Source organism: Lygodium microphyllum, chromosome 19 (genome assembly GCF_053477565.2).
Source record: "Lygodium microphyllum isolate KBCC chromosome 19, Lygodium_microphyllum_v1.1.10, whole genome shotgun sequence".
NCBI classification, from domain to species: Eukaryota; Viridiplantae; Streptophyta; class Polypodiopsida; order Schizaeales; family Lygodiaceae; genus Lygodium; species Lygodium microphyllum.
Genome location: NC_141153.1, coordinates 30458675 through 30484411, shown reverse-complemented (window position 1 = coordinate 30484411; position 25737 = coordinate 30458675). Strand labels below are relative to the sequence as shown.

The 25737-nt window shown below is 41.2% G+C and overlaps 1 protein-coding gene across 1 annotated transcript; it reads right to left on the bottom strand.

Annotated features, from left to right (window-relative positions):
* On the bottom strand, positions 1-25737 carry LOC148019703 (squamosa promoter-binding-like protein 1). The gene is made up of 11 exons (XM_087699847.1): positions 25280-25737; positions 24088-25200; positions 23674-23846; positions 2954-3756; positions 2790-2864; positions 2549-2656; positions 2303-2420; positions 2080-2215; positions 1762-1942; positions 966-1571; positions 1-875 (listed from the first exon to the last, which is right to left on the bottom strand). Exons 2-11 carry the CDS (start codon positions 24798-24800, stop codon positions 393-395), a joined length of 3396 nt encoding a protein of 1131 aa, XP_087555973.1. The 5' UTR covers positions 24801-25200; positions 25280-25737; the 3' UTR covers positions 1-392.

The following is a 25737-nucleotide window of genomic DNA, read 5'->3' as shown; positions in this document are numbered from 1 at the left end:
GCGATGCTCATCCAACTATTTCCCCCCAAAAAATCTGTTTTATTAGCAGAAGATGTCTGGAAAATGCACCATTAAGATGTGCTTTCGTTAGTTGAAGATGTAACGAAAGTTTTGCTTCTTCAACATGTACTGTATACAACAAGAAATTATGATGTTAGGGGTCAGAAATTTCTAACTACCTGGCATCATATACTGAGGCACAATTTTAGGTCACACCCTATCTTGTTTGGTCACAATCTACAAGTGAGTCACCTACCAGACTCTATAAATCTACAGAAGGGAGGTTCCTTTCCCTTCGCAAATAAGACTTAATCACCTTTCTGAATTCATTAGCTCATCAGAAGGCAACATAAGGCTTACAAAGAAAACTTGGCCATCTACCTTGAAAGACTTTATATGACCCCAAAATGAATGGATTCCCATACAAATGGAGGAGGAACAAAGTAGACTTTAGGAGGACCCTTCATGAGCACACCCACACACACACATATGGCTGCAACAGCAAGCATAGACAATACAAATGGGCGATACGCAGACCCATTTAAACCACGAATTCCCAAACGAACACGACATTGAGAAAGATTGCTCCTGCTGCAGGTACATTGCTGATTCTTCCTCACAACTGCCCTGCTTGATGAAACCAGAGATGATATGTCACCTCCTTTTGTAACTATATTTAGGGCAACTTGTGAAGATTTATGACCATCAGTAACAATAGCATCATTTCTAGCCTCCTGTAGACCCCTTGTTTTGCCAATCCTCTGGAGTTTTCTTTGCACCATATGGACATAAGCCTGGTTGCCAGAAGCGATGGCATACATAAGAGGAGTTTGACCAACAGAATCCTTTCCACTTGTCCAAGCAGACACCCATATCTGTACGAGCAACATAAAATGCAGGCTCCTTACCAAAACGTTGGGCAACTAAAAAACAAAATGATTGAGAGCATCATAGCTCACACTCACCTCCTCTGGAGAGTTCGTCAACAAATCGATGACCCCATCCGCACCACACATCCCAGCAGCAATGTGAAGAGGAGTCAACCCATTAGGCCCTGGAGCATCAGGCCTGAAGACAAACCTTTTGTGCGGATGGTCAGCATGCAAACCCTGTGGACAATATGCTAGAAGAGCCTCTACCATTGACCTTGAATTGTTTTTGACAGCAACATGCAATAGATTCACTTCTGATAGAACTGCAAGAGCTTTAGATGATTCCATGTTCATCTCACCATCATTAGCAAACAGTAAGTCTAAAATTTTTCTAACCACCGCACACCAACTGCGTTCACAAGTGAACTTCAACAACCACTTATATCGACCAGCTGAAAACTCCTGGATCACCATCTCTTTGTGATTTGACTTCCACTGCTCTCTTTCAAAAAGCCAACCAAGCTCATAGAGGAAGTGAAGAATATCTGCCTGCTTTTGTGTTTGTTGCAATCTTTCTGAAGGCCTTCTACTCTGACAACTGCTTTCAAACTCCTCCTCTAACGAGCTAACCTCTTCACAAATGGACCTGTCTGTTACCAGAATAGGAAACATATTGCCTTTAAGGATTCGTCCCTCCACCTGTTAAGAAAAAATCAAGTCTTCAAAATCAGTAAAAGAATCAACAGACCACCTTGAACGAGTCCAAAATACTCCTCGGTATTTCAAATTGCATGCGTGTAAATCTAAAACTTCAATCTTCAATCATACATTGGGGAATATTTTAGACAATTAAAAGAGGCTAGCAAGGCTCCCAGATGTAAACACTTGCCTCAATGAATCCATGCCCCATTGAGTTAAAAGGACCAACATTAAACGTCAGAACTTGTTCACACTCTGCATTATACAAAGAAAGGTCCATTTTTTGGCCCTCCCTCTCTCTTTTCCTTTCCCGAGATCCCAATAACGAAACTTCCCTGTCTATAGATTTCCCCCCATAAGAACAGATAACTCTGCAAAGACAGTCCACACAGAAAATGTTATGACACTACACTATAAGGACCCCAAAAAAAAAATCATGACTATTACTCAACTATGCCTAAATGAACCCCAAAACAGAAAGAGACATGAGAAAGTCAGCACCCCTTACTTTGCACCAGGGAGCTTCAAATTGTAGCCCTTTATAAGAATTTGTGCATTTTCGCCCATGATCACAGCAAAGGGACGAACTAGAAGCAAATGTGGAGCCTGATTTGGTTTCAGAACTATGTTGGGGAAAACCTTGCCTAACAGGCCATGTGATCATTTTGTTAGCATCTTTTAGGAATTTTGTTGTATACAAGTACACTATTTATGAAAGTCAGAGAACCCACCGTCTATAATAAAAGCACTTGCTCTACCTAATTGCACAAGCACCCGTCCCTTGCGCCAAAATTCACCATTGTTACTCTGAACCAGCTTCAACAAGCTCGCCACAATATTTCTTTTTAACTGCAAAGCTATTGCTGATTTCAGATAGTGATAGCTGGATTTAATAGCTGTATTTTAACTCTTCCAATCTCCAAATAGCCAAAAAAGAGAGATTTGAAGCCTAGAAATGCAGATATGAAGCTATTCACCTTCTCCCAATAATAAATGGGCATGCGGACAAACATTGCAAGAATGATACAGCCAGGTCTAATATAGCCCTGCATTTCAGTTGGCAGATGGTCCAACCAATCAAGCATCTGGAAGCAAACAGAACATACAAAATTTTCATCACACACTGTCACCATAAAGCTTACCTCCCCAACTTCTCAGAAAATAATAGACCAGAAAAGCATGACTAATATCAATATAATCAGTACTCCAAACATTTACCTGTTCTCGCAAACCCGAAGGTAATTCTCCTGGACCTCTGTCAAATATCTTGAACCATATTTGGAAAGTGTAATCCTGCAATCAAAATTTGAGGCAACCACTATGATCCACATTAAGGCCCAAATAGAAGATGACATACCGTCACCACTTGATGTGTCTACTACCTGCTTGTCAAAACCAGAATCAGATGATTGATCTGAACCCAAGGCTGGAGTCCCAACATGTTCATCTACAAGGACTCTGCCAGAATCTAACTGTAGATGCAGAGAGTCTGCATGCTCAGGAGCTGCAACTGTTTGAAAATCCCTAGCAAAAGATGCAGCCAGATTTGGAGCTGACAGAGACATGCCATTTTCAATATTCATAAGAGCGCCAGGCCCATGATCCATAACTCTGCTTGTGTTACTTTCAGAGATTATCACACCGTCATTAGAACTTGTAATCTGATGGGTTGTCTTGTTAACGGACTTCTGTGGTATGGGGGGCTCCATTTCAGAAAAAGCATTTACTGGATATGCATTTGAGAAGGAGGCCAGTTGTTCTGGGCCTGCATGCCTGAAGTGGCCATCCCTCCTTTCAGGAACAAGGAGCATGTTTTCAGCAGGGATATTTTGTTTATAAGGCATGTGCTCCTTATGTGGTTCCTGCTTTGAACCAGGTGCTTCATCCATACTAGTCTTATTCTGCTCCAAATGTGGCACAGACGACAAAAGATTTGATAATACTGAAACCTGAGACTCCAAAGGTAATCCAGATGCCAGCTTAGAGATGAGCAAAGGATTGGATGGCAACAAACTGCTTAATAGTTGTGATTTCGCAATCATATTGATGAGCTCATTAGCAGACCCTCCGCTTACATTAGATCTATTGTCACCATGCCCTGAGGATAATTTTGCAGTCAGTAGGGTTCGTAGAAGAGCATCTCCACCACTCAGCAGCCCTAGCAACTTTTCAAGATCCCCCTTTCCTGCCAAAATGAAAGACTACCAACTTGTAAAGAATGTACTGAATACCTTGGTTTCATAAATAAAGGCCAATAGCTACACATCCATTTCAACACGAACTTGGAGACCTTTGCATTTTGTATATTGTATTACCATCAAGAGTCTAAATGACAAGAATTAATTGAACCGGAGCAAAATGCTGCCGTACACAAACATCTGCACAAGAACAGAAAGGAAGAGTGTCTACTGCTGGCTACAACTGGAGTAGGTCATAAACATTACCATCAACAAAGCAACTTACTAGACAAGAGAATAATGACCATGGAAGAAAGAACTCCTTTGCTACCAAACATCTACATAAGCCTTACATTTAGTTTGGTAGTTTCCAGGAAAGATTAAAGATACAAGAGAAGTTTAGCATAAATTTCACTTCAGGGCCTATTCCATTTTGACATTTTCCAATGTTTCAAAGTTCTTGATTGAAAACTTTAAGATCCATGAAATACAACAATGTGTACCACTTTCTAATGCCCTTTGAGATTCAGATCATCCCTGATGGTAGAGGTGAAGCCCTTACATCGAAGGTCTCATATGTCCCAAGTCTTGGCTACCATTTGCTTTCAATGAGCAAGCTATGTGGATTAGGCCTCATTCTGGAACTTAATGTTGTGTCAAAAATAACAGGTATACTCTACCATATCAAAATAAGCCACAGTACAAAGAGACAATAGGGTTTGCAAGGAGTAACATAATGTGTGCGGCAAACATTGAGAGAGAAGAGAAACTCAAAAACACAAGAACATGGTGATGATGCACTGAATCATGCTATGAGAAGAAAAGCTAATAAAGTGCAGCCAAAGCTCAAAAGATAACTGCACTGTCATGTCTGAATCAAGTGGCAACACCTATGGGGAATCTGCACAGTGAAGGGAGCGAAACGCAGTCCTCTGAGTAGTGGGCTATCGAAGTAATCATTGGAAGGTGAAGGACAACAATTGAGGGAGCAAACCACAGTCCTCTGATGCCATTAGAGATGTGGAAGATAATCACCAGCTGTCGAGGGAGCGAAGTGCAGTCCTCTGATGCTGAGGAGTGACCTAGGCAAAAAAATGCAAATCCCAAGGTGTCGGAGTTGTCAAACGCAAGGAGAGCAGCCTCGATGCTGATGCAAGGTGGATTGGAGGATGAGGCGAGCTGAAAATACGCAGGTCCCAGCAGCCTCAATGTGACACGAGTGATGCCATGTGATGGAGGAGAAGCCAAGCAGAAAAAACACACAAGTCCCAACAGCCTCTGTGATAGATGAGTGATGCGAGGTGATGGAGGAGGAGCCAAGCTGCAAAAACACAAGTCCCAACAGCCCTTGTGATAGACGAGTGATGAAATCATTGACACTAGGTGATGTAGACTCCCACCAGAGGCTAGGATGCTGATGCCAAGTTAGAGATGATCAGGCCAAGCAAGGAGAAGACCTCAAGTCTCAAAAACGTAGGTGAAGGTGGAACCTGAAGGAGAATGGTGCTGACGCCAAGCAAATGTTGGTGATGCCAGGTGGAAGATACTCCAAACGCAAGGCCTAATGCTGGAACAAAGTGTCTGAAGCAAAAGAGGAAGGGTGAAGGCAACCATGAGCCACGAAGCACAATGTCCTCCTGAAGGGGTGTGAGAGCAGTGGAAGGGGCTGGGAAGAGAAGGAAAGTGGCGGCGACAAAAGAAGGTGGTGAAGAATGACTGAAGAGAGACAAGTAAGAATAAATCAAGTGACTGCCTATTTATAGGCATAAGCTATCTAGGGTGGCGCACCACTGTGTGCGCGCCCACTGAAAAAGTGGCCAAAATGTGGACACCGGAGCTTTTTGGGGTTGTCAATGTGAAACCCTAAATGAAGGGTGTAAACTAAAGAAGTGGTTTCACAATACCCCCTCTCAAACCCAAAAAGGAATGAAAAAAGAGGACCGAAGAGAGAGAAGATGAAAATGTAGAGGATCCCGAAGATCCAAGATTGCCACAATAAAGGTAGCTTGTAGTAAGGACCAATAGACGAGATCAACTCTAGAACCTAACTCCACCTCAAGAGAAAAGCCACTAGCTCTGTAACTCCATGCTAGAAGGAATTCGAAGGTCTCATCACCAAGTCGTGCTAGTTGAACCTCGAAGACCCCAATCTAGGCAGCACTAGAAGATCCTAGGTATCAATAGGAGAAATGACTATATGAAGACAACCATCCCAAAAGAGTGAATGGTGGGTGATGAACTTCATGATGAGCAGGTGCCCCCCCTTCCCCAAGGGTGGAGGTGCAAGGTCCCCCTCTAAAGCCAAACAAGTAGAATCCCCCTCGGAAGGGAAAGAGAGTATAGTCGCCTTTGAATCCCCGTCTATGAGAGAGAGGGAATCTAAAGACTTGTGGATCACAGACTTTGAATCATTTGATGACGAAGGAAGTGCTGCTGGTCATACCGAAGAAGGTATCTAGGATATCGAAGATATTGAAAAACTCCCAAAGGGAGTCTCTCAAACCTAAGTAGTGGAGGGTGGCAAAAAGGGAGGCTCAAGCTAAGCCAAGGATGGGAAATAGTCATTGTCTCTCAATGGACCGAGGGGACTGCAAAGCCAAAGTAATACAAGGGGTTGAACAGCCACTGTCTCTCGAAGGAGCGAACTGCCAAGGTGATGATATCCAACAATCACCGTCTCTCCGCGGAGCGGACTGCAAAACTGTGGGTTGTCGAGCTGGCATTCCTAAAACCCTGGAAGTAGAAGCAACCTCCGTAGCACATTGCAGTGGTCATGAGGCGGTCCTAGTACCAGTTCATCCTCTTGTGGCTCGAAAGGGCTTAGTGCGCATCGGATGCACCTTATTGCCTTAAGCATAAAAATGTCATAGCAAGTGTACAATAAACTCTATGGCCCAAAAGGGAGAGGTGGCACGACGAGTGCCTAGGGGTAGACGCATATGCTTCGGCGAGGTAGGGAGCAAAGGTCCATGGTAACAAGCATTGATGGGGATTCCGATGATGCTAGAAGAGGAGCACCCTGTGGTCTATCCATCTACCTGGGGAGAAGTCATAGCAACGGAGTGTCAACTTGTAAAAGGGTGGCTAGGTGGAAGAGAAAGAGAAGGGTATCTTTGTCTCTTGGGGATGCAACGAAAATGAAGGGAAAAATCAGTAGTAGATGATGCCGAACCTGCAACCTGTCTTTGCCTTCCTTGATGGACAGGGTCTTTAGCTCTCTAAGCTCCTGTGCTCTGATATCATGTCAAAAATAACAGATGTACTTTGATAACATGTCAAAATAAGCACAAGGAAGAGAGATAATAGGGTTTGCAAGGAGTAACATAGAGTGTATACGCCAAACAATGAGAGAGAAGAGAAACTCAAAAACACAAGAACACGATGATGATGCATTGAATCATGCTATAAGAAGAAAAGCTAATACAACAGAGCCAAAGCTCAAAAGATAATTGCATTGTCCTACCTAAATCAGACAATAGCACCTAAGGGAAATCTGCACAGTGAAAGGAGCGAAACGCAATCCTCTTGGCAGTGGGCTATCAAAGTAATCACCAGAAGATGAAGGACAACCTTTAAGGGAGTAAACCGCAGTCCTTTGATGCCATCAGAGATGTGGAAGATGATCACCAATTGTCAAGGGAGCGAACCACAATCCTCTAATGCCAAGGAGTGACCTGGCAGCAAAACGCATATCCCAAAGTGTCCGAGCTGCCAAACACAAGGACAACAGCCCAAATGCTGACGCAAGGTGGATAATGATGACGCCCAAGGTAACCGCGAACGTGTTTCAATAACGATGAAATGCGAAACGTGTTTCACACGCGAAATGTTTCAACATGGTGTGAAACGCCCAAAAGTTTCAGTCCAAGGAAAAAAAAATACATTTTCTTCAAAGAAGATTTTGATCGAAACTTTTTCATCAAGTTTAGTCGAACCATATGTTAATAATCGATGCTTAAAAAGCAATGAACCAAGGAATGATTGAAACGTGTCAATCGTGGCGACGTGGACTCCTACAATTCGTACATTTGTAGACATGGACAGGTCCTAGTCCTGCCAAGGACGATCCCAAGCAAGGGCAAGAAAGGGTTGCTGCTCTGGATCACCAACAAAAGCTGTTCCCATAAAGCACGGTATCCACGAGGGATTCTGAAACGCCTCCTGGCTGTACGAAACGATATCAAAACATTATGACTGGCAAGGGTGGCTTTTGCAACTGAAGTCAAGCCCAAACGGGCAATGCGGTTAAATTTTGATCTGAGCTCATGTTTGCCTTCCCACGAAAGTAATCTCGAGGCTGCCAACAATTCCAATTGAAAAGAGTTAGTATGTAAGTAGTCCTCCGCTGGATGCCAATGCACCTTCTGGAGAACCAATTTCCACGCGCCGACCAAATGAACAAGCAGGGATGAGGAAGGACTAGAAAACCGAGAGTCTGCATTAAGAACATGCCACCAGGAGCTCCGAATTTGAGTATTACCATGCAGGAGCCCGCGGTCCTCAAGAAGATAACAGGCTATAACAGCCCACGTGTGATGATCCACGCACATGGCACGAAAAAGAGACCAATGAAGTGCCAGCATATGAGTTTCGACATCCAAAATAGCCCCACCACCCCTGCGTTTGGAAGTACATGTATGCCACCAAGAAATCCATGAAATGCCTGCATGCAATGAATCCTTCTTCCATAACATGAAACGAATGGGCCGAGTAAGAGCATTCAAAGCAATATTAGTCCAAGGCAGCAATGGCAAGAAATATGCGAGCATTGGTAGCATAATTGTCTGAGCCACTTTGAGGCGAACATGGAAGGGCCAAGATTGTGACTTCCAATACAGAAGCTTAGCTGCCAGTTTCTGTGAAATCCACTCTAGTAGTTGCTTCGGCCGAACATCAACACCCAAAGGATAGCCAAGTTGCCTGACAATGGAACCATAAGGAACAACCTATCCCTGCCAACCCAATGACTGTAAATCGGACTCCGTGCAACTGAGAATGGCTAATTTGAAAGCATTGATACGAAGACCAAAAGCATGACCAAAGAGCGTCCAAACATCTAATGCCTTGCGAATATTGTCCTTGTCCACACGCAAAATCATAAAGTTGTCATCAGCCAAAGATTGACTAATGAAGTGCTGTCCAAAAGGAAGAGAGAATCCAGCCAACTGAGTGGAAGCTGCCATAGAAGATAGCATCGAAAGAGCCGGATGAGTCCCACAAAAATCTCAACACACTCCCCTTGTAGCAGATTGTGCAACCACTGGCGAATATGGGAAAGCACCGGGATCCTGCCAGTGAAGAAGAGTATCACTGCACGGTCATAAAACATCGAAAATGAGCACAATACATTTTTCGGGTCCACAGTGGCTTCCAGAACATCTTCAGTGCCCGAGTCAGAAAAAGCTTCATGATTATGTTGGACATAATCGCCAAGCAGAGTGTTGGCAAACTCCAGCAAATGCTCCCAATCAATATCCTGAGAATCCGCAGAATCAGAGGCAACCTGAGCATAAGAACGTTCCTGATGACCCATTGTCTCTTCTGAAGTAAGCTTGAAGCGTTTGCCCGCAGGATGAAAGTCAAGGCCAGGAGGCATCTCCTCCGTGCAAGGAACCATATCCTCCGGTTCCTCTGTATCAGAATCCGGACCAAGGGCTGCCACTGTTTGGTCGATAAAAGCCAGATCCAGACCAGCCATGCTTCTCTCTTCTCTCTCCTCTCTCTCTCTCTCTCTCTCTCTCTCTCTCTCTCTCTCTCTCTCTCTCTCTCTCTCTCTCTCTCTCTCTCTCTCTCTCTCTCTCTCTCTCTCTCTCTCCTTTGATTCCTCAAATCAGAAACTTAAACAAACATTTTGCTCCAATTACATCAAAATCACCCCGACTCTAGTAAATTTAAATTTAAATTTGATGGTTTTGCCCCAATTCTATCCATTTTTGTTCCAATTCTAGGAATTTTTGCCCCAAGTCTACATGATTATACCCAATTTTGCTGGAGCCTTGAATGGAAAAAAATTTCCCCAAATGTTGAAATACTATCCCAATTCTTTTTCAAAGTCTGAAAATTGAACATTTTGCCCCAATTTGAATGGTGCCCAATCTTGTTTATTGGCCCAAATTCTATCTAAAATTGCCCCAAATTTGAGAAATTTTGCTCCAAATCTTTGAATTTACACCAAATGTGGATTTTTGCCCCAAATCTGAAATTTCATCTCAATTTCTTTCCCAAATGCTGAAATTCTGCCCCAATTTTTTCCTTAAGTCTCAAATTTGAACATTTCTAAATGTTGATTGAATTCTATCTAAATTTGCTCCAAATTTGGGGAATTTAAAAACTAGGCCCAAATCTGAACCAAATTTGAACTTTGAAAGTTTGCCCCAAATCTTAAGATGATCCAAATTTCCAAATCTGAAAACTGTATCCCCAATCTGAATAATTCAGTTTGGGGACTATCTACAAGTTTCTCATTTCTTAAATTCTGTAGATGCTCAATGCTGGCACTCTTTCTAAATTGTAATTGTCTCATAAATTTTTTATTATTTTCATCTTTTGTTTGCCAATTAAACACGGTTAGGGGAGCTCCTCAAGGGAATCAAGTAAGTGGTATCTAGGCCAACACTCCCAATGTTTGGCAAGAAGTAATTGTAATTGAAAGGTATCCCAGATCCAGCTCTAGGAAGAGGGTATGCAAGCATTGCAGGGAGGTACTTGCAAGTGGTGTCACTCAAAAAAAAGGCCATTTTACATGGGTAAGTGATGAGGGAATACGTGGATGCACAGGGGTCTCTGAATCCATATTTTTGGCCTATGGTGGAGAACAATGAAGGTGGTTGAGAATTCTGGGAGAGCTAGAAGGTCCTATTGATCAAGACAGGCTCAACATGATAGTAGAGAGAGAGAATGCAATGTGAGAGGCCAAGCTTCACAAACTCAAATACAAGTAAGTGGTGAGGCAATAGCTACATCGACTCATGAGCCTGACTCTCCTAGCACTATGAATGTGTCATCAGCTGGGACCGATACTCCATGTGCTAGTACTAGAGCACCATTAGTTACTAACACCCCGTGTGCTAGTGTTGTGCCCAGAGCACCTCCAATGCCTACAGGACAAGGCCCTTCTAGTAAGCGGGCACATGTATCATCACACCCAAACACACTGCAACAAAGTTGGGCACCTGGCTTGAAAAAGAAAACTGAAATAGCACAAGAGAGATTTTTAATCAATGTAACATGGCCTTTCATGTGGCTCGCATAGGTGCCTATAAGAGATTAATCAATGCTCATTCAGCTACGGCTACTACTGCAGGAGCACCTATCACTCATGCTGATTCAGAGGCTCTAAGGACCACCAGATTTGAACCATGAGATTAATCTAATTCACACGAGCTTGGAGGGTCATAGAGCATCATGGGAGAAATATGGATGCATAATTATCTCAAATGGATGGAAAGACACTCGTAAGCACCACTTAATGAATATCTCGATACCTTCTTCCACTGGAACAAAATTTCTAAGATCAATAGATCTATCGGGTCGTGGTATGCGGATCACAGGTATCTTCTAGTTCCAACTTTAAGTACACTTTAGTTTTTGTTAATTTTGTATTTAGCCTAACTTCTACTAAGTTATGTATAATCTAACAGGAGAGGCAATATTTAATCATATCAATGAAGCAATCCAAGAGATTGGGCCAAACCATGTTGTACAAGTTGTAACAAATAATGCAAGCAACTACAAGAGTATGGGAGAGCTTTTGGAGGCCTGATACCTACACATTGTATGGACACCATGCACAACCCACTCCATTGACTTGATGATGGAGGACATTGGATTGATTCCATGGGTTGGATCTATTGTGGAGAAGGCTTTAGGGCTGATCAACTTTGTTCTTCGAAAGTCATTTGTTCACAGACTATTTAAGCATCATTGCCAATAGGAGCTTGTGAGACCAACCAAAACAAGATTTTGCTATATTTTTCTACTTTTGTGCAAATATGTGAGTTACAAATGGGATTATGCGTCTTATCCTTATTACAAATTGCAAGATTGTAAGACTGGTCAAAACAAGATTTTGCTATATTTTTCTAGTTTTGTGAAGGTATATGAGTTAGAAATTGGATTATGTGTCTTATCCTTATTACAAAATTGCAAATTGTAATCATTATTTATAACTTACGACTGTAACTTATGTCATATTCCCTTAATGAACACATGGTTAACATCAAGTTAGTGAAGTACAAGGATGCATTGAGACATATGGTAGTGGATCAAGAGTGGTTGGATTGGTCAAAATGATCTACTCCAGATGCCTTAAATATTACCCACATAATCTATAACATTGAGTTTTGGAGAGATGTAGATGGACTCCAATGTGCACTACTTCCTATAGTATCAATGTTGTGAATGTGTGATAGTGAAGGAGCTACCATGGGCCTTCTATATGAGTTCATGTAAAGGCATCGTAATGCTGTCCGTGATTGCGCTATATTATCAACTAACAAGTAAGGAAATATGCGTTGCTCTTTAATTCTATAACATATATCATAAACTATCTCTTTGATATAAAAATTGAGAATTTATTCAAATCTTGACTCTTGAGTCTTCCATCTTTTGACTATGTGTACAGGATCTCCCAAATGACTCGAATCTTTGAGGATAGATGGGATCAGTTTCGACATTCCATCCATTCTCTTGCATATATTCTCCACCCTATGCGGAGAAAAGACTCTCAACGTACAAATCCAACATTAATGTTAGGTAGCCCACTGCATTGGTTGTTCAAACTTCATACGACCATTGTATTTGTGAATCGTGATGTTAGAACTTACTCTTAGCTACTCTTTATAGAGCTCCTTGTGCTTTGTATTTTGCTTCAGGGGATTTTTCAATGTGTTACTAATAGATTTTTTTTTAATTGGGAAAAAAAAAACATTAATGTTAGGGTGGACGCAATACTTGGAGAGAGTGTATCCAACATCTACTATGCAAAATAGCATTGAGGATGACCTCCTAACTTATAGGGAAAATGCAAATACACAATTTGCAAGACAAATAGCAAAGGATGAGGATAATCTTGCTCTTCCAGTATCTTGGTAGGAGAAGTTTGGGGGTTTAACTCTAACCCTTCAAATGGTGGCTTTGCGAGTATTATCACAACCAGTTAGTTATTCAACAACAGAGCGTCTTTGGAGCATTATGGATGATATTCACACCAAAGACTGCAATAGGTAATGGTAAATATAAAGCTTTGAAATAAGATAGTGACTTACAAAGTATCCTAAACATTAAAATTTATATGTATCTCCTTTGTGTTTGCAAGCTTAGCACTAGCCAATTCAATAAGTTGGCATATACAAATGCCAACCTTCGAGTGCTTGAGAAAATACGAGCGTTGGCTGGTGAGGGATCGGCAAGTTGGACAACACATTAGCTTGACCCTAGAAAGATTGTTGTGCGAGCAGCACATGTGACTATGTTGCAACCCCAAACCCCTAAAGATGATGTCTATGACTTCATTCGTGAGAACATTGAGCCGATCCTCTACACATCGGGGTCGTGAAGCAGCAAAGTCGTCTACTGCAACTGCTTCTCATATTCCTCGTCAATGTGCACAGAGAGGCCGAGAGCCTTTGAGATTAACTCCAAGTTTGTTTGAGTATGATAGTGAAAGTGACGGTAGTTCGTTCTAGTGAGAGTACTAGAGAGTACTGCTTTTGAGATCTAAGAACTTGAAATTAGGGATTTCGAACCATTCACTTTTTAAGAAATGTATACATTGTATTTTGTATTTGATTATGATTTTGCATTCTCAAAGACTCTCAAAGTCTCAAGTCTTGGCTTGGAAGTTGAAACTATTGTTTATGATTTGTATTCTTTGGGGCTTCGATTAATCAAATCCATGGTGCATATGAAGTTTGAACTCGTTAGTTGCTTGTTTCTTCAACTAACCAATTTAATGTCTAGACTCTCGACTCTCAACTCTTAAGCTTGTGATTGAAGTTTATTAAAATTTAAATGTTGTTTGTAAGTGTGAATTGGACACTTGCATGCCATGATTCTCAAGTCTTCGTGCGTGTACAGAATACTATAGAGTGACTCATGAGTAGTAATATTTATAAACTTATATATCTTACATATATTATTCAGCCGTTTCAGTTCGCATTTCACTTGGGACCTTCTTGGAGGTGAAACGTTTCGAGGTGAAACGCAACGTTTTAAGGGTAAACGTTTTGGGAGTGAAACGTCTAGCGGTTATCTTGATGACGCCAGATGATGGAGAATGAGCCAGGCTGTTAAAATGCAATTCCCAACAGCCTCAATGACAAACGAGTGATGCCAAGTGATGGAGGAGAAGCCAAGCTGCAAAAACGCAAGTCCCAGCAACTTTTGTGACAAACAAGTAACGCAACGTGAAGGAGAAGGAGCCAAGCTCCAAAAACGCAAGTCCAAGCAACCCTTGTGATAGACAAATGATGAAATCAGTGACGCTAGGTGATGTACCAAAGAATGTGGTGAAGAACAATTGAAGAGAGAGGTAAGAATGAATAAAGTGACTACCTATTTTTAGGCATAAGTTGACTAGGGTGGCACACCACTGCGCAGGTACCCACTAAAAAAGTGGCCAAAATGTAGACACCGCCCCTTTTTGGGGCTATCAATGCAAAACCCTAAATGAAGTGTGTAAACTCAAGAAGTGGTTTCTCAACACAGTCCTTTCAAATTTTAGATGGCCAAATTCAGAAGGTTGTGTGTAGTTGACTGGGTGAAAATTCAATTCCAACAAAATGGCTTGCTTCTGTGTGGAGCAAGGGATTCATCAAGAGTTCGCAAACACCAATACTCTATGAGAGAATCTTCTCTTGGAGCAAAAAGAACGGGATCATGCTTGAGATGGTGAGGACCATGTTGGAGATGGTGAGGACCATGCTTGAGATGGTGAGGACCATGTTGGAGCATTGAAAGGTGCCTCAAGTTCTATGGGTACATGTAGTTGTCCATATTCTTAACAAATCACCCACATCAATGGTTTCAAGCATGACCCATTTGAGGCATACTTTGGTACGAAGCTTGATGTTTCATATTTCAAGGTCTTCAAGTGTGATGCATGCATATAGATCCCAAAGAAGTAGTGGGGTAGGATGGATCTAAAGTCCACTAAATAGGTGTTAGTGTGCTATAATTCCAACTCAATGGAATACAGCATCTATCACACTGAGTACTAAGATGTCTACACCAGTCAAGATGTTTGATTTATAAGGCTTCTAGTGGCAAAGGGGGATGTAGAGCACCCATTGCTTGGAGATCCAAGTGAGAGGTAGTCAACATAGCCGATAAAGGTGGAGCCATTAGAGTTTGAGGCTCTCGAGGAGAAGATTGTTTCACTACCAACTTCCAATTTGTCAAAGATTGAGGAGTAAGAGCAATTTCAACCTCCTCCCCAATGGATTCGCCAAACCCTCCATGTTGCATGCTTTGAGGGCATCCCTGAGAACTGGCACTAGCAAGAAGGGCCATGAAGTATGATCATTGGCATAGAGCCACAAAACAAGAGTTGGAGACTATAGAGCAAAGAGGCACTTGGAAGTTGAGAGCCTAGGCATGTTCACTGCAAAGGTAATAGGAGTGAGGTGGGTCTTCAAGACCAAATATGATAGTGACGATGACACATTAGACAAGCACAAGGCCTGCCTAGCAGCTAAAGGTTGCTGAAAAGCCAAGCATCAACTTTGATGACACTATTTGCTTCTACCACACGTATGGCCACCATTCGTACATTGGGTGTCATTGCTAGCCATGGAAAATGATCCGAGTTCTTTCTTCACTTTTGCACTATGCATTGTGGTCACTATCACTTCACCACCTTGTTCAACTTAACCAACTGAGCTACACTTGTTTGCTCTATACATGTGTGCGTGTGCGTTCGCACATGCACTTCCACGACACTATACTCGTACATATCAATGGGTTGCCCATATCAACCCATTGATATGTAAGAGCCTAGTGTGTGCGCGCGCATCCACTTCCACACCACTACTGCATGTGTGTGCACACACACGTGAGCATCCACTTCCACAACACTACTCTCTTACATATCAATGGGTTGCCCATGAAATGGACAACAAATCCCCCTCCATGGTGAACTCGCAAATCTAGAGAGAGATCGTTACAAGGTATCCCATGTGAATAGTACCTTTTCTCTGTCGCAATATTCTCTATAACTCTAGCACCTTCCCCAATGCGCATTTTGGGCTAATTATACCATTTACAACATTCCAAGTAGCACTTCTACGACCTTTCAATTTAATCAGTCCTATTTTTCGCTCCATTTCATGTGAACACCCCTTTTTGCATTCGTCTCTTATTGTCCCACTTTCTTCAAAGCGGTTTCCCACACTTTTTTTGTTTTTTATATCACTCTCAATCAAGTTCTGGATCCTCCTATATTTGAACTTTTCTCTTTTTACTTGACTTCCATATAAACACTCATATTTAACCCTAAGAGAGTGCTCAATGTTGCTCTTTCTTGCATTCTCCTCAAAAGCCCCCCATCCTTTTCTCTTGTTTTTTCCTCGTAATGAGTGATTATATTATGTTAAATGACTAAAGATGTACAAAACCACACGAGGAAAGAATAGAAAGAAGTACAAAAGTCACATGAAGTACAAAAGCCAAGGCAAGGTCACTGAAGAGACTGCCCCAACACCAAGGTACTAAACCATATCTAGTCAAGATCTTAGCATGTTGAATGAGATTAAGCTACCATTGAAGAAGTCCTTTGTAACATGACTCTGGATGCTCAAGGCAACTAAAAAATGATTGCATTGCAAGCGACCCAAATATGCCAACAGCCCTAAAATCTGAGAAAGTTAAACAAAACCTTAATATGGGGTCATGCTGAAGCATGATATTTAGCCTTGCTAAAGACCCAATCAAAGGGACACATTCTAGTGCCCACCACAACATGCCAAATATCAAAAAGGAGGCAAATTTTTTGAGCAAAAGGACAAGCTGAATTTGATGGGAAGACTCAAGTGCAATGATACAAAAGAAATAATTCCCATTGGAGATACCCTTGCAATGCAAAGCCAAAGTAAGCGGAAGACCACCCATGAGCATGCGCAAAATGAATACCTTACATTAGAGCAGCATCTTGTTGAGCCATCCATCCATTACTGTCAATCTCCATTAAGCTTTAGATTGTACAATCCCCAAAGCCCATTGGGTTTGACTATCAACCATGAATGATCTTTACTCATAAGATGGTAAATTTAATTAAGGCAAGAAGATTCGAGACTTAAACAGCTTACAAGATCCCAATCTTGCCAAGAACAATCCAAATCCAGAACAAGAAACAGCTGGCAGTCTTGCAAACATATGGAGACCTTGCCTCGAAGATCATGGCAAGGTTGTCAAATACGAAAGGTATGAGACGGTACGATAGGATAAAATACAGTACTAATTGGTACATTATCATTTTATAAGGTACGGTTCAATATTAGTACAAAAAAAAACTTGGTTATTTTGTATTATAGATAATAGAACACATATTTAGAGCTAAAATAGCAATGTCACTTGAGTTAATAAGATGAATACATGAGGGTAACAAGGTAAAACCTCATGCACGACATGCACAATGCGCTACTAGAAGACAGATGAAAGTGTATATATAATACATCATACAACACTTTGTGTGTGTGTGTGTGTGTGTGTGTGTGTGTGTGTGTGAGAGAGATGGGGGGGGGGGGGAGGGGAGGAGGAATGCTCTTGGAATTGCATATTCATCTTGGAAGTTGAGAGAGAGAGAGCGAGTGTGAGAGAGAGAGAGACTTGAAATTATGATAATATACATAAGGCTTAGAAGTTTGAAGATATTGTGTGGTCTAGTCTTCATAGGCCAAAAATAGCCTATTTTTGGTACAAAATTGATATGAATACGTACCGTACGGAACAAACTAGTCTGTACATAGTATGAATACAACTATGGATCATGCTAGCCACGAGGGACACGAAAGAACCACCTAATGCCATGAAAAGACATCAATGTGCCTCAAGGCAAGAGAGTGGCATCAGCCACCAAGACCAATCCAAGGCAAGCAATATTATTAAACTTGGATCTCTCCTTCGATCTGTCCTCCAAGAAAGTAGATGAGACACCACTAGGATTTCCATTTGGAAAGAATTGGCAACCAATCTATCCTCTACCGAGTACCACTGGAACTTGCAAAGCACCATTTCCACGAGCAAGCCAGACAGTTGAGAATAATTAAAGTAAATGTAGAGAGCTAAACCTCAACATTAAGAACATGCCATCAACAAATGAACATAAACTGAAATGCTCACTTTACCGTCATAAACTTGAACAATGGACACCCTGTTGGCCCTAAAACCGGTGCCCCTTTCGGTATTTCTTTAATTTCAATTGCTAAGGGATAAATTACAAGCCGAGATTTCACGATCTCCTTGGCTGATTCAAAAGCCCCTTGCTGTTCCAATAATCAGCAAAGTATTCGGGAAAATTGCCCCTTGATTTTCACCCAGGACTTGCTCTAATGGAACCCCAACTGATCAAATGCTGCCCCAAATTCATAATAGATGGGCTGGCATCTGAAATCCTCACAATTCCATGAATTTCCAGTGTTAATTTCAATGTACAATGCCTTTGCACGGGTCCCAAGGTGGCTGCTAACCCTAATTACTGCTGTAATTTAGGGTTTACAACAGTGAACTCTCTGTTGTCCACCAAATTTAGCTGTACTCTGCTACCAGTGGCTGAGAATTACTAAGAATGCTTGAGCATAGATTGGAGGAGATGAGAGAATGCTCTAGAGAGAGAGAAAATCAGCTGAAATGTATCTTTTGATTCGTAGCTCTGATGACAAATCTGATGGCACCAACAGCTTCAAAAGGGGGTTAAAACACCAGCTTAGCTTACGCGCCCTTCTCTTCTACCGCCGCCTCTCTTGAGGCGGAAGAGAAAACCTGCTGACCCCTGTCCTGTCACAGCGCGCGATCAGTCATCATTGCCTCAGAACCAAATCTGATCACCTCCTCCCCCTCCACCAAGCTCCGGATGGTTGCCATTCAGCTTCCACCACCCTCCAACAGCCTTTCCCCTAGTTGCATGGGAAAGTTTTGCCAAGTGGCAGCCTTCCTAATGCATTTTCAGCCATTAAATTAATTTCTCAAATTTAATTAATTTTGAAAATTAATTTCAGCCCTTTTGACCCTGCCCAAAATTAAACATGCCCATCTGTAATAAAATTGGCTAGGCCGTTTGCAACTTGGAGTGGTTACCAACCTCTGTTGACCCTTAGACTAGCAGTCCCTAGTGTCACACTGACACTTAATGGCCAAACAATTGTCTTAGGCACCAACTGACTACCAAAACCCAGTTCGCATAACTTAACACAACTTTTGCCTTTAACACCCACTACATCTTCAAGGTCCTTGGCCCGTTTCCATGAAATAATTGCCATATGCATCACATATACTAAACCACCTTGCACATTTGATTAATAACTTAATCAAATGTTACTAACAAGATTAAAGCATCTCAAAATTTCACGTCCACGTGACATGAATGCACCCTTACGTGTCCTAAGTATAAATACATTTTATTTTTTGTGTACCAACACATTGTTGGTACGCTCATATCGCATAGTACTCACTCTGCTTCCTCTCTCTGACTCACTCTCACCAGCCGTCACTCTCGCTTCTTCTCAAACTGCTACATCTAGCTGAGCTCCAACAATCTTAGTGATTATTTATACATTTATTTGCTAGCCAACAAGCATTAAATGCTGGCCCACCAGCTGGCATATTTTGGGCATATTTATTTAGTGGCACCTCCTCTCATTCAATCATCATCATTCTTCAGATAGTCTTCCTGTTGGAGAGAGTAGTCAGTGGCAATGCCCACATAGCCAGTGACTCACTGTTGTACGCATCATTCTCATGTTTAGTATATGGATTCCATTTCCTGAGCACATCTCTAAGTTCTTTTCTTTGGCAATGTTCTTTTGTTTTTTTGTCTTATGTTCAACAAATTATTCCAACACTTACCTATGCTTCCATTGCTGCATCACTTTTGACACATCATGCCTTAGAGTTAGAATAAAAAAAATGCTTCACTACTTTGACTATGATGTCAATATATCTATGTCTTACATACAAAGGAAAATGACTTTCAATGATCATTCGAGGCTTCAACTACTTTATATTACACACTCATCCAATGCATCATTAGAAATCCATCTCTAATCACAATGTGCTCATGCCTTTGGCAATTGCAAAGCCGATCATAAACATTAGCAAAATCCAAATCAACAGCATACTGCTTTTTTCATGGCATCCAACTCAATGTGATAAACCATGCTCACGGCTGAAATTTGTGGCTTACATCTAAAAATGAAACATCAAGTGAAAATTTGCCCATCTCATATGCTTCTTCAATAACTTTGTCTACATCAAAAAGTACCTTGATGTCTAATGATATATCTACACTTTATAATCAGCCCCTAACAAATAATGTCGCCACATAGACAATGCATGAATTACAACCAAGAGCTCTTTCTCATAGACCTACAAATCCCTCTCTATACCATGGAGAAGACGACTCTCATAAGCCACAACTCAATCATCTTGCATTGAAACAACCCCAATGTTGTTTTCACATGTATCACATTAAACCACAAATGACTTCCTTAGAATGGGTAACACAAGCACAAAATCTCAAATCATCTTTTCTTTTAACTTTTCAAATGCTGAAATTTCCTCGGCTCTCAACCATAAAGCCAAACAAGCTCAACTCCAAGCCTAAAAGCTATGTACATTTAGATATGATATGCATCTACAAGACATGTATAGGGGAACACATAAATGGTATGCGATATATATTTGCAAATCATGCAAGAGAAGTATGTTTGTCTAAGATATGCATGGTTTATAGAGCTGATGTACACTTTACATGAGTATCATGTAGTACATCATTGCTATGAGACGCTATTTATGCTTACTTTATGCATTACTTTGCCTTAGTAGTCAAAACAATGTTGGGTTTTTACACGCCGATGCATGTGCCTAAGGTACAAGCAGCAATAGATACATACGTTTGACTATGATGCCAACATATGTATTTTCAACAGTAGCAATGGAAACTTTTGACAAATTGTAGAGCAATTGAGGGCAATTGCAAGGATTTTAAGAATCAAGAGGAAGATTTGTTACGAGGACATGAAATTGTAATGTTGGGCTTGGCATTTGGCTAATATAAATGAAATGTAAAAATATGAGGTGAATATGTGATGTGAAAGTTAATTAAGTCCCAATGACAGACCAAGGACCCTAAGAAGTCAATCGATGTCAAAGGCAAAACTTTGTAATAAGTCATACTAGTCATGTATACTAGATGGTGCCTGGTGTCAATCTTGGCCTAGGATATTTGATCACCCACTAAATGTCAAGGGTGACATTAAGAACTAAGTATTAATCATTTGATTAATGCTAGTTCAAGGGGTAATTAACACTCGCAGTCAAAATGGCCTAGTCAATTTAATTGTGGATGGGCCTAGCTAATTTTTTGGGCACGGAAAAAGGACCAATAAGCTACTATTTGAAAAAACAGCCCATGCAAACTAAGTTGGGGCTGTTAGAGACCCAAGGGGAGAGGAAATAGTCAATATAGAGACTAGAGAGAGAGGAGAAGCTATTGCTGCAGCCACCAAGATACAAGAGACTATCCTAACCAATAGGAGGTTGAAAAGCAACTCATGACAACTTCAACAGTCCTTGGGATAACAAGCAACAACCTAGAGAAAAAAGATTGAGCCCAACAAAAACTATTGCAGCAAGCAATAGTCATTTTTGGCATGGAGGCTATAGATGACTACATGTGGGACTATCCCATTGGGGGTAGCTACCGTTTCTACCAATTTTCGACGACAAAAATCAAAAATTTCTCCATATTTCTCTCTCTTCTATACAAAATCTCACAATAGATTTCAACCATTTTGAGACATTAGTTAAGCATGCTATGTTTTTACTATTGTAAACCCTAATTTGCAACAAAAAGGGTTTAGCAATGACCTCGAATCCCATGCCATAAAACTCAAGGCTTAGTACTTGAAATCAGCAATTGAAATTCATAAAATTATTGAAGATTTCAAAATTTTGCCCATCCCAATTGGAATTGGGGTGCATTATGACCATCCAAGGGTCAACCAAGGGTCAATCAAAGCCCAATCCCATGTAACATCCAAGGATTAATCAAATAAAGGCTTACTAGTTATTTTTTACAACAAGAGGTATTGGAAAATGAAGGAGATTGAAGCAATCTTAGAGTACTTTATCCAATTTCAATACAAGTTAAAAAAAAACCGCAAGGGAGACAAATTGAACATTCATTGTCCAACATTAGTCAATAACATTAATGTTTCAATTGATGTGAATTTTATGCTATAATTAGTGCTTAGTTAGCTCATTTATCACCCTTTCAAAGAAGAAAGGCCGGTTTCAACAAGTTAGTTCCATAGTTTTAATTGATGTGATTCTCAAAGAGGTAACTACTCAATGGATGAATATCATCTGCACAGCCCCAATTGTGCCCACCTTGTAATCCCCTCCTTTTATTCTCATAACCATATATTTTTGTAGTCTTTTGGCTTCATGTTTGTTGTCTACCTCTTCTCGAGCCTGCTTAGTTAGCCAAAAGACTCTTTGTAAATAATCAATTCATTAATTTAAACTTCTTTGAGTGTGTGTGTGTGAGAGAGAGAGAGAGAGCTCTCTTGCAAATACATGCCAATTTAATAGATTGATGTGAATCCTACTAGATATGTGTTAATGTGAATATACAAATGTAAACCTTAGTTTATAAGCCTAAGGATTACCCCAAACCCCAACCTTAAACTTGTATACACTAAGATGTATTCACACACTAACACACTAAAGCGTACCCACACAAAGGAGACAAATAGCTAACAAATCCCCCTTTGGATCATAAGTGACTAAACCTACGACAAGAAATATAAAACGAACCATGGGAAGGTCTTACCTCAAAAGAGGCAGTGTCTAATCCCATACAAAAGATTATGTTGGAAGATATACATTGTACAAAGGTAGAAAGATATTTGCAAATGGAGCTAGGACATGTCGTGTTCTACCAACAAGCTCAAGGACTTATATTTGGGATTGATTCAGAGGTGCATGTGCATGGCTCAAAGGCTAATCAAAAGCAAAGCATGACTCAAATGCACAATGCACATAATCAAGGTTCCAAACTTAAGTATACCACTCCAACTTAGCCCATAGGCCATGGAAACTTGTAACATATTTGAAGAATGTTCACGAGATTCTAAGCTTCTTAGGATTATGCTCTTACTATCATCCATTCATTCATCACTTTGCTGAAATTGCATCACCCCTTCATGCTTTACAAAAAAGAGAGTGCCCTGTTGGTGGACCAAAATAGAAATTCAGCATTTGAAAAGTTAAAAGAAATGGTAAATTTGGATTGTTTATATTGCCAGATCTTAGGAAGTCATGAGCAATTTATTGTGATTCTTGTGGTAACAAGCATTGAGCTGTTCTTATGCAACTTGCAAGAAGGTCATGTAGTGGCCTATGAAAGTCATATATTGCATGGTGTTGAAAGGATTTTGCAAGCTTATGATAAAGAACTATTGATCGTTGAACTTTGAGATATTTTCTACTCAAATGATGTTTTCTAAGAAGCATATAAGATGGGCAAACTTCTTCTCTATGTTTCATTTTCTTGCATGCAGCCAATATGCATATTTAATACAGTACAGTAAATTCCATTCAGCCTTCATTCCTGTTCCATTAATAGTTGCCATCATTCTGAAAACATGCAATTAAACTTTCCAAGAAAAGAACACTCTGCATAGTAAATTTCATTGTGTCTGACCGACCTTGGTCTTGTCCTAAGACATTCAACAGTTGTGCAAGAGGGGTTTGATCTGCTAAAAGACATGCTAATGCTGCTGCAGCATCTGGCTGTGTTTTTCTCCTCCGCCTATTATGTCCGGCCAAACGTCGCCGACAGCTTTTTCTGTTTTCATCAAATTCTTGTAGCAAGTGAAACCTGAGAAAACAAACAGACATACAGGATACACAACGGAGTTGTTAAAACCCAAAATCCATTGTCACTATGTCAATACCTTAAACACCCAAAAAACACTTGCAACCAGTCTCAAGCTTCATCTTGACAAGCCCTTTCTACATTACGAGTAACCTTGCAATGATCTTTCAGGAGACTACTCATCTATCAGTAGCACAAACTTAATAACTATTAGCAATTTGAAGCAGACTAACAAAAATTACACCTGCTACACTGCTGACAAAAACGCTGCATCATCCGTGAGACAGGAGCTTTCAAGGCTTTTGCATGCATTTCACAAACTTTGTGCCTTCTGTGATAATCTTTTGAATTTCTTAAGTCTGCAGTACAGTTGTCCACCTGGCATCGAGGCTGCTGGATTTCAGGTGGAGAATGTCTGGTTCTCTTCACAGAGGGAGGCAGCCCAGCCCCATCAAATGAGTATTCGTTTTTCCCAAGCTTTAAAGCAAGGAGACTATCATCCTCCACATTATTCTTAATTCCTAGTTCAAGGAAGTTTGACTCATTAAGTGATCCATTGACATCAGATTTCTCGGATGGAGAAGCAGAGTTTGATACAGCCTCTTCTGCTTGATTTTCAACATTCTGTGTGCTTCTGTTCACAGTGCCACGAGAAACAGGGACTCCAGATGGTTGGGCTGTAAACAACAGACTGTCCCATTCCCAGGAATCTCTCCAATGCTTTGACCCAGACAAAGTGGCATTAGCAGCTTCTGCTGCAGCAACATTCTCCCACCCCCAAGGATACTGGATCATGGTTGTGCCATCCAAGGAGACACCTGGCCCACTTGAATGATTCTGCCCTGTAGACAAATCCTTCATACCTTGACCAGGGAAAAACTCGTGCTGAACATAGGGCCAACCCTGAACAGTTGAGCCATCATCGATTAGACTTTGCATTCTATGTAGATTCTCCATTAAGCCTCAGCATCTGCTTGCTTGGCTCATGTAGCACCAGTCGTTCTAGACTAGTCCCAAACGTTCAGACAGCGCTACATTCCTAACTCTGGGCTGTGTTTCATTGCCAGAACATCCATTCCAAAAGCCGCTGCCCTGAGTTTGGCAGAAGTCTTACATAATCCAAGCGCATTAACTCAGAAAATCTGCACTTAATGCAAGAACATTCGACTTGAGTCACGACAGAACAATCTTGCATAATCCGAGCACCCTCTCGGAAAACCCCTCCTCCATATCCTGTTAACAGTGCAGTCCTCTTGAGAATCACGCCAAAACAACAGCCTCCCCTCGTTCAAGAGGCGTGCCAGGCAGCAATGCGCTAGGTCTATTGTTCCTGATAAGGATCTACAACTCCCGTGATCTGCAATAATCAACTCGATCAAAAACACCCTGTAATATGGCAGCTTTATCAGAAAATTTGAGCTGCCTTCTATACGTACCTAGTTCTCGCGAGGGAGTCCAAAGCTCTTGTGTAGTCTGAGTCTGATATGGGAGAATTGCTGAGCTGAGATAGAAAAGAGGGGAAACCGACGACGGAGGAACGAGAAGGAAGGGGCAATAACACAAAAATGTCCGGCTTGGAGAGATCGGAATAGAGCAGCCTTACAACCCGGGTGAAAACGGAGGATGAAGGATCGATCATACAAATGGGGATAGAGTGAGGGATGGGAGGCACTTTTGAGAAAGGTAAGAGAGGGAGAAATCCATGAGGGAAAGGGATCTGAGAGAAAGAAGGGCCCAAAACAGAGGAGAGAATATGTTCTTTAGGAAGTGGGTGTCGATAGGTTAACAGGTAAACTGCACAAGCAATATAAGGGATGCCAGTGACCCAGTCCTCTCTCTCTCTCCATCTCTCTCTCTCTCTGTGTCACGCGCGCGCGTAGAAGGCACGATAGCA

Bases quoted from the DNA above. Each gene is read 5' to 3' on its own strand.
- LOC148019703 (XM_087699847.1), bottom strand. From the start codon at position 24,800: ATGGAGAATCTACATAGAATGCAAAGTCTAATCGATGATGGCTCAACT. The intron at 2,421-2,548 runs GTGAATAGCTTC...ATAGCTTTGCAG, and splicing joins CCATTTATTATTGGGAGAAG to TTAAAAAGAAATATTGTGGC. The intron at 1,572-1,761 runs GCAAGTGTTTAC...TTTTCTTAACAG, and splicing joins TGGGGCATGGATTCATTGAG to GTGGAGGGACGAATCCTTAA.